The 9,028-nt window shown below is 40.5% G+C and overlaps 1 protein-coding gene across 1 annotated transcript; it reads right to left on the reverse strand.

Annotated features, from left to right (window-relative positions):
• Positions 1-509: 509 nt before the first annotated feature.
• On the reverse strand, positions 510-1,562 carry MOS (MOS proto-oncogene, serine/threonine kinase). The gene has a single exon (XM_077163306.1). It carries the CDS (start codon positions 1,560-1,562, stop codon positions 510-512), a length of 1,053 nt encoding a protein of 350 aa, XP_077019421.1.
• Positions 1,563-9,028: the final 7,466 nt, after the last annotated feature.

A 9,028-nucleotide genomic window follows, 5' to 3' on the forward strand; every position in this document is an offset into this window, starting at 1 on the left:
TTTCAATTCCTGAATATTATGTGTGAGGGTCCTTACAAATGAGAATGCTATTTTAGAGGAGGAAGTAGAAAAAAATAACTTTAAAAAAAGTCTTTATGGATTTGGCATAGGACCAGTAATTTGTGACAGTTTGAATTTGACCATTTGAAGTTAGATGGTGGGTATGGTACATACTGTTCGAATGCATAGAAAATTTTGGCATTTCTGCAGTTCCATTCTGTTCTGCACAACCTGGTTTTGTCAACAGCAAATCTGAATAACTGTACTAACTGTACTAACTGTGCTAACTGTGAACACAAGCAAACTAACTGCAGAAAGGAATAACGGTAGTTTCTACACAATTGCTCAAATTTTAGTCCTGCCTGTTTGTCTTGGTAAAACCATGTTAGACTAAAGAAGTTATTAAGTCACTTTATTTTCTAAAAACCTGTCTTACAAATAGTTTTCTACAACGCCACTTCTTTAAAAAATGAATAGAAATAAAGGGAAAAGCTTCTCTGGAAGCAAGTTCAAAGCCAGGCGAACTCAGCCTTTAAAGAGCTAAGGTCCGCAAAGAGGAGCTCTGCACTTGGCCGCTGGACAGCGCTGGGCGCCCAGCAGCCTTCAATGATACACTCCAGTCTCCCACCCGGGACCGAGTTCGTGAAGACCGCCGCGGACAGAGAGGGGCGCAAGTTATAGGCCACGACTGCATAGACCACGTGCTGTCGTTCCCCCGAGTAGGGCACCTCCTTGGTGGCCATTTGCCATAGGGTTATGGCGAAGGAGTAGATGTCTGCTTTGGGGGTGGCCGCCTCTCCTTTCAGGAGCTCCGGGGCTCGGTGCGTGTATGTGCCACCCAGGGGGCACCGTGGGGGCTGGAGGCACAGCAGGCCTTCCAGCTTCTCGGAGCAGCCAAAGTCACCGATTTTGCAGACGTCCTGCTCACTGATCAAAATGTTAGCCGGCTTGAGGTCCAAGTGCACGATTCTTTGCGAGTGGAGGAAAATCAGGCCGTTCACCACATCTAGGGAATACTTCAGGCACCTTCCCAAACTCAATTGCTCCCCGGTCCGGCAGCGAGGCTCCTCCTCGTCCCCACGGTGGTGGGGCGCGCCGTAGATGACTTGGTGCAAAGTGGTATTGCCCCCGAACTCCATGATGATGGTGCCCAGGCTATCGCAGCCCGCAGGCGTGCGCGTACTGGCCGCCACCACCTGAACGATGTTGTCGTGCCGGAGCCTGGCTATGTTGAGCTCAGCCCAGAAGCTTCGCTGCGATGCCAGGCGGTTCTTGGTGCACCTGTTCACCTGCTTCACCGCCACGGGCACACCGTGGTAAGTGGCCTTGTAAACCGAGCCGAACCCGCCAGCTCCCAGTCTCCGGAGGAAGCACACTTGTTCCCAGTCAATGGAGCACCAGGCCAGCCGGCGTGGCAGCCGCGGCGCCCTGGGCGGGGTGCCACCCCAGAAGAGCCTCCCTGCCTTACCTGGGCGCTCCGAGGGGCTACTGCAGGGCCGCGAGTCCACCGAGGGCGACAGCTCTCCAGGCAGGCAACGGCGCAGAGGGAGAGGTGAGGGCATGGCGCCTTCAGGGTGGAGACCCGGGACCCAGATGGACGCAGAGGAAAGAAAGGGCTGCGCCAGCTTGGATGCATGATTGACCAGGCCTTCCCGGCGCCACAGCCTCTTTATCCTCTCCCTTCATTGTCTCCAAATGAGCCACATCTGTGTGCCTTTGCACAGCCAGGGTGTTTTGTGTGTGTGTGTGTGTGTGTGTGTGTGTTTAATCGGATAGGGGAAAAATCTGAAGGAAGCACAACAATCACCTTCAGATGAAAGCATTTCCCTTAAACACTTAAGTGAATTCTTATAAAAGCAAGCTCTCAGGAAGAGCTCACCATATAAACAGCATGGAGCTGCCCCACAGCTCCCCCTCTGTGACACTTTTCTTCAATTATAGCAAAATGAGCTTTTTCCAAGTCTCATCGGCTGAACATTATCAGACCTGAGACTAAAGAGACCACAATAGTAAAATGAAATTATTTCACACTTTGCAGACTCTGATTGTCAGTGTTCTTCTCCAGCTGCATCAAATAACTTCCAGCAGTTATTGGCAGAAAGAGTTGAAAGACAAACAGCAGACATTTCCTTAACCGATTACAGGGATAATTAGGTGCCACATTCATATGGATAAAAGTTGTAATCTTGGAGTAATTGATCCAAATAGAAGCACTGTCCAGCTCAGAACACACACCTCCTAAGTTCATCAGGGAAAAGGAAAATTCTCGGACACTCTATTCTGCTTATATGGCAAATTAGCAAGATTTTAGCAACATATCAACTTCCCAGCAGTCCTCCCATTCCATAGCAATTCGGCCCACCCAGAAAGCTCACTTACAAGAGAGATTCTAGACTTTGCAGCAAATGAGTTACAGAAGTTTTGAAGCAGAATCAGGGGCAGAACAAAAAAGGCTCAGAGTCATGATCAGAGCTTCAAATAATAAGTACAGGAGAATTCTAGAAGAGGAAACTCTGAAGATAAAAAGATAGCACGGACTCACTGGTGCCTATACAGAATGCGGAAAATCAGATTTTGAAATATAATTCAGGGTCTTGCAACCCAACCATAAGTTCTTCCTTTCTAAGTTTCATAATGAAAAAGTAATTTTCATACCATATCCTTGGGAAAATGATAAACAGTATTACCCTATCCATTACAAAACACATGAGAATGTTAGGATCTGTATTTTCTGTCAAATAATAAAGTTCCATTCTGATACTCAGTGCTAAAAGCACATAAGTGATATGCAAGCACATTTCTATGAAAATAGCTCTTCTCTGCTTCTGAAATATGTTGGTTCTGAGAAGATACGTTAAGAAACATGGCTCATTTACATATGTAATTTGAAATTAAGTCCTTTTTAGAATAGGATGTTTATTCCGTGCTACTCCTCTGGTTTAGTATATGATGTTGGGTATTAGATTAAACCTGTATGAGCCTCAATCTTTTCATGTAAGAAATTAGGATAATATTCAATATTAAAATAAACATTATCATCTTGGAATAAAAATTGGGGAATCCTGTCCAGATTAACAACAATAAAACAAAATCTAAACATTAAACTATAGAATATTTTAGTAGAACTACAGTTGTATGCAATTGTACTGAACCCCAAATATAAGAGGATGAGAGCAAACCAAAACAACAATGAACAGAGTTGTGTGGGTTTGAAGCTATTATGTACACCAGAAAAATCACATCCTTTAATCCTCATTCAGTATTGCTGGGTGTGATCTTTTTGATTGTTTCCTTGGATATGTGACCCACCCAATTGTGGATGGTAAATTTGATTAGATGGTTTCCACGGAAATCTGTCTTCACCCATTCAAATGGGGTTGCTTATAGAGTTCTTTAAAAGGGAACCATTTTGGAAAAATTCTTAGAGCCAACAGAATTAACAGAGCCCACACAGCCAGAGACCTTTTGGAGATGTGAAAGGAAGGCACCGCGGGTGAAGCCTTATGAAATGAGGAGAGAACGCTAGCAGATATTTGTGTACCTTCCCAGCTGAGAGAGGTATCCAACACCCAAAGACCCCAGGAGATGCCAGTCACGTGACTTCCCAGCTGACAGGAGTGTTCTGGATGGCAATAGCCTATCTTGAGTGAAGGTAACCTCTTTTTGGTGCCTCTAAGGACATTTTCATGGCCTCAGAACTGTAAACTTGCAGCTTAGTAAATTCTCTTTTTAATAGCCATTCCATTTCTGGTATATTGCAATCCAGCAGCTTACAAACTAAAACAGAGTTAAATAAGAAAGTAATAAAACTATATCCTATAATAGGTCTAATTGCTAAACTGACTTAATAGCCATCATCTATTTGGAATTGTAATAACCATGAATATGAAGGTTCTGAAATTGTTGTAACATGCTGGAGTGCTGCAAATAGTAGCAGAATAAGAGCGATAGACATTACACTTTCTAGCTACTACTTATGATTTAAGATCATGTGACTTGTTATCATGTAATCTTTATTTCTAAGGTAGTAGCATAAACAATTTTTTCAAAGTTTAGAGTCTGACTTTTTCACATAAAATGTGAGGTACTATGGAAAATGTGGTAATCTATACACGCATGAACTCTAAATCCACTAGATCTGTCACCTGCCAAATTGTCCAAGAATATTTAATTGAATATCCATTTTTAAAATAGCCATTTGTTTTCCTTTTTTTTAGGCATCTTAAAATTTGTTTCTCTTTCTCTGTAAACTATAATTGCCCTGAAGACAGGAATTATGTCCCTTAGAGATTTTTTTCTCTCCTGTGAGTAGCACAGTACCTAGTACATAAAAGTTCTTAATTAAAGTTTAATTTTAATCCTGATTTTGTTACCATGTATATATGTACAGATATATAATATTATATAATTTAAAGTATTATATATAATATTTTGTATCTCCAAAATGGATAAAGCCCAAACCAGGTCATAAAGAACAAAGGTTTTAGGGTCACATGACCCAGGTTTCTTATTGTCTCTGTGCCTCAGTTTCCTCACCTGGAAAATATTCTACTGACTTCAGGTTTGCTGTGAAGATGAACAGTTTCAAATACTTAGATCAGGGCCCGGCTTATGGTAACACATAAATGTTATTATTACAAAACTCATAAAAAATAATCTGTGTGGATTTATACCCTTAAGAAACAAACATCTGTGTTCTAGTTTGCTAGCTGAGGGAATGCAATATGACAGAAATGGAATGCCTTTTAAAAAGGGGAATTTAATAAGTTGCTGGTTTATAGTTCTAAGGCCAAGAAAATGTCCTGATTGAAACAAGTCTATAGAAATGTCCAATCTGAGGCATCCAGGGAAAGATACTTTGGTTCAAGAAGGTCAATAAAGTTCAGGGTTTCTTTTTCAAGTGGAAAGGCACATGGTGAACACGGTCAGGGTTTGTCTCTTGGCTGGAAGGGCACATGTCGAACACGGCATCATCTGCTAGCTTCCTCTTTGGCTTCCTGTTTCATTAAGCTCCCTGGAGGCATTTTCCTTCTTCATCTCCAAAGGTTGCTGGCAGTTGGACTCTCTGCTTCTCATGGCTATGTCATTCTGCAGCGTTCTGTCATCCTTCCCAGATCTCTCTGAATCTCCTCTCTTTTATAAAATTCCAGTAAAGTAATCAAGACCCACCTAGAATGGGTGGAGACATGTCTCCACCTATTCCAGTTTAACAACCACTCTTGATTGAGTCACATCTCCAGGGAGATGATCTAATTAAAGTTTTTAACATACAGCACTGAATAGGGATTAGAAGAAACAGCTGCCTTTACAAAATGGGATTAAGATTAAAACATGGTTTTCTAGGGTACACAAACCTTTTCAAACTTTCACAGTCCGTTAGACAGTATTGGTTTAAAAGTTATTCTACCAGGACTGTAGGGTAACATTGCATTAACCCAATTTAAATTTTACTTGGAGCATTTTTCTGCTTTAAAATTTTATTTCTGATGTTAAAGATAGAAAAGCATGTCACATTACTGTTATGGACTAAAACTGCTACAGGTGTACATTAATCTGATCAAATGTGATAACCTCACATCATACCCAGACAAAGACAAGAGTGGAGTTGATTCAAAACATCTGGGATTTTTAAAAAAGTCTGTGAGAAAGTGATAGGGACAGAACATGTGGATGACATCTTCAGTAACACTTCCTACCTGGGGATTGTAAATGAAACAAAGGAAAGAAAGGAAGGAGACTTATGTGGACCCAATTGATGAGCCAAATGCTCTGAGGATCTTGGAGTAAAGGCTCTGTGTTGTCTACTCTTTCTCTGCAAACACCATTAGGAAGAGTTACTTCTCAACAGTGTATGTATCAAAAGATGTACAATAGAGATCAGAATTAACAGCTCATTTAAATATAATTTTAACCAAAGAGATTGAGGAACATTAATTGTGGGAGACACTCTTCTTTGGGCTAATGCTGCAGGCTTCCTGAGTTTATAAAAAGGGCTTTAGCTGCGAAATAGTCTTAGGCTGGACAAATCGAGTTCAGGGATTGATGTGGAATCCAGGAGTTCAACCCAGTGCTGTACCCAATGCCTCTTTCCTCGATTCACAAGTCATTGGAAGATGAACGGCCTCTCTTCAAAGTCAGTCAGCAGAATAAGTGGACATCACAGGTGCACCTGTACTAACACACCTGTGCAGGACACCTGTATACTCATGGGCTTCCACCATCTCTTTGACTTTGAAGTTTCCAAGGCTTGGCAATTTGGTACCTGAATCTCTCATTCCAAACCACATGTATTTCATCCATGGTGGGTCCATTTCTTTCCTCGATGCCAGAAAGCCCTGGATGAACCGTCATAACCCCCAAAGATGATATGCCAGTCTAATAACAAATGTTCACCAAGCCACTGTTTTCTGACCTTTCTATGTAAACAATAACTTTATTTCCATTTAGAGTAATCCCATGCTTTTACAGAAGACATTTTAAAAAGCCAATAAACTCAATAGCTGCAGCAACAAGTCACTGAATCCTATTGAGCATGGCCATGTGGAAATGGTTAGGACCATATTTGCACCTGGGAAAGGAGAGGGAACTGTTCCCCAGGACCCACTTTTTTCACCATCACCTCAAGGTATAACCCAATTTCAGACATGTTAAAATGTGAAGGAGTATGAGTTTTGGAATTGTTGAAATATGGTATTACTACTTACAGGCATGAATTTAGATGGCAAATTCACTTTTTTTAGAACTAAAAAATTAAGATGTAAATGAATGCATATGCTTTATTAAAAATACACATATTTCCAAGATTATAGTCAAATCTGAAAACATTTTTTTACTTCAGTGGAATTATACTATTAAGATTCTAAAATTTGAGTCTTATAAGTAGCACAATGTCATAGACTTGTTTCCATGTCAGTGCAATAGATACAGAGCTGCTTTATTCTAATATAATATTAACAAGAGCAGATCCCAGCTTTGTGGACCATATAGCTTATACAGCCTGGGGTATTTTCTTTAAGAAGAAGATTAAAAATTAAGTGTGGAAGTGAATATGTTTTCAGATGAGAGAAGTCACAACAAATTACAAATTGTAAAAAGCTGACAAATAGCACAGACATCACAAAATCCAGAGAAATATCATAATTTGATTGATAAAGTGCCCAACACACTCTTCACAACATCTGTTGGGGGATATACTTTAAAAAAATCACCTCTTCAAATGACATATATTTTGTAATATTTTATGTCAAGATTGAATCTCAGGTAGAACTGAAATTAATATCAGAAGTTTAACAACTTTTATTATTATGGGTTTACTTTACAGAAATTAAACTAATCCAAAATTTTGGAGAAAGTAGAGTACTTGGGAGAGGTTGTTTAAATTGAATTCTATGTAATTTCCAGTCAAACATCCAACATACATGCACATAATGGGATGGTATATTTTAAGCAGGTGATGAAATTATTTAAGGTTCAAGTCAAAACAAATTGCTACTTCCCTAAAATATTTGAATATTGCACTTTTGTAGAAATAGGTAGGTCTGTTCATCATTTGTGAAAGCTTTTTTTGTGTGACTGCAATTTTCATTTTTTTTTGTTTTTTACTGCTTACCGTTTAGAGTTTTATTAACATAAACATTAAAAAGTGTCTATTTGCATTGGGCATCATGAATTGCTTGGTTAGTAATGAGACCCTAGGTCTTGACCAAAACCAGATGTGGGGAGAATGAGTTAATTTTATATTTATTTAAAATTTAATTCATAAATGCAACCATGGCCAATGGTAATATTTGTCACTGTTTTAGTTTGTAAGCTGTCATAATGCAATATATCAGAAATGGAATGGTTTTAAAAATGGAATTTATTAAGATGTAAGTTTACAGTTCTAAGACTGTGAAAATGTCCCAGTTAAGGCATCCAGAGAAAGAAAGAGGTACCTGAACTCCAAAGAAAAAGCTGATGAAGTACAGGGTTTCTCTCTCAGCTGGGAGAGCACATGGTGATATCTGCTAGCTTTCTCTCCTCATTTCATAAGGCTTTCCTGGGGGTGTTTTCCTTTTGGATCTCCGAAGGTCTCTATCTGTGGGGGCTCTGTTGCCTCTGAAGCTCTTTCCAAAATGGTTCCCTCTTAAATGACTCTAGCAGACAACCCCACCTTGAATGGGTGGAGACACATCTCTATGGAAACATCTGTTTTAGTTTGCTAGCTTCCGGAATGCGATATACCAGAAATGGAATGGCTTTTAAAAGGGAGCATTTGTTAAATTGCTAGTTTACAGTTCAAAAGCCTTGAAAATGCCCCATTTAAAGCAAGTCCATAAAAATGTTCAAATTAAGGCACCAACAAGAGGTTACCTTCACTCAAGAAAGGCTGTTGAAGTTCAGGGTTTCTCTCTGAACTGGAAAGGTACATGGCGAACATGGTGATGTCTGCCACCTTTTCTTGGGCTCCAGAGGACAGGGGAACACTGTACAGCATCCAGGAAAGACCAGGATGGGGAGACTGAGAAAGCTGTGGCAAAGAAACTGTGGGTGGACTGTGCTACAGCAGTGGCTGGAGCCCATCCCCACACCAGAGGCAAAGACACAGAGGAATGCATTGGTCTTCATCCCCAGGAACAGGGTGAGGTAAGGCGGAGAGCCAAGGGTGGCTTCTGATCCATGAGTTTAGAATGCTGGGTCTCAGCTCTGAATCCTAGTTCTAGCTTTTCTCAACAGGGCTTCCTGCAGACACTTTTTTCAACACTGCCCCCACTAGAACTGGAGGATATGGAGGCTGAAAAATCACATTCCCTCCTTAGGGCTATGGGGAACAGTTTACTGATGAAAAGCATCTGCTGGGAAGGCCATGAAAACACAGTTTTTTGGGAGCTGAAGAAAAGAAAGGTATTTTCATATCTGTTCTGATGCTTTTCCCAGGAATCTATGGAATGTGTCTGTGTCCCCTTCATGGGCTTCTGGCCCTGATTTGATCAGTTTAACATGGGAAATTAAAAATACCTGGAATAAGTTGAACTAAGTGTCAAAGAAG

The sequence above is a fragment of the Tamandua tetradactyla genome, chromosome 6 (assembly GCF_023851605.1).
Source record: "Tamandua tetradactyla isolate mTamTet1 chromosome 6, mTamTet1.pri, whole genome shotgun sequence".
Classification (NCBI taxonomy): Eukaryota; Metazoa; Chordata; class Mammalia; order Pilosa; family Myrmecophagidae; genus Tamandua; species Tamandua tetradactyla.

What these genes read in the sequence shown, in the direction of transcription:
- MOS (XM_077163306.1), bottom strand. Translation starts at nt 1,562, where the DNA reads ATGCCCTCACCTCTCCCTCTGCGCCGTTGCCTGCCTGGAGAGCTGTCG.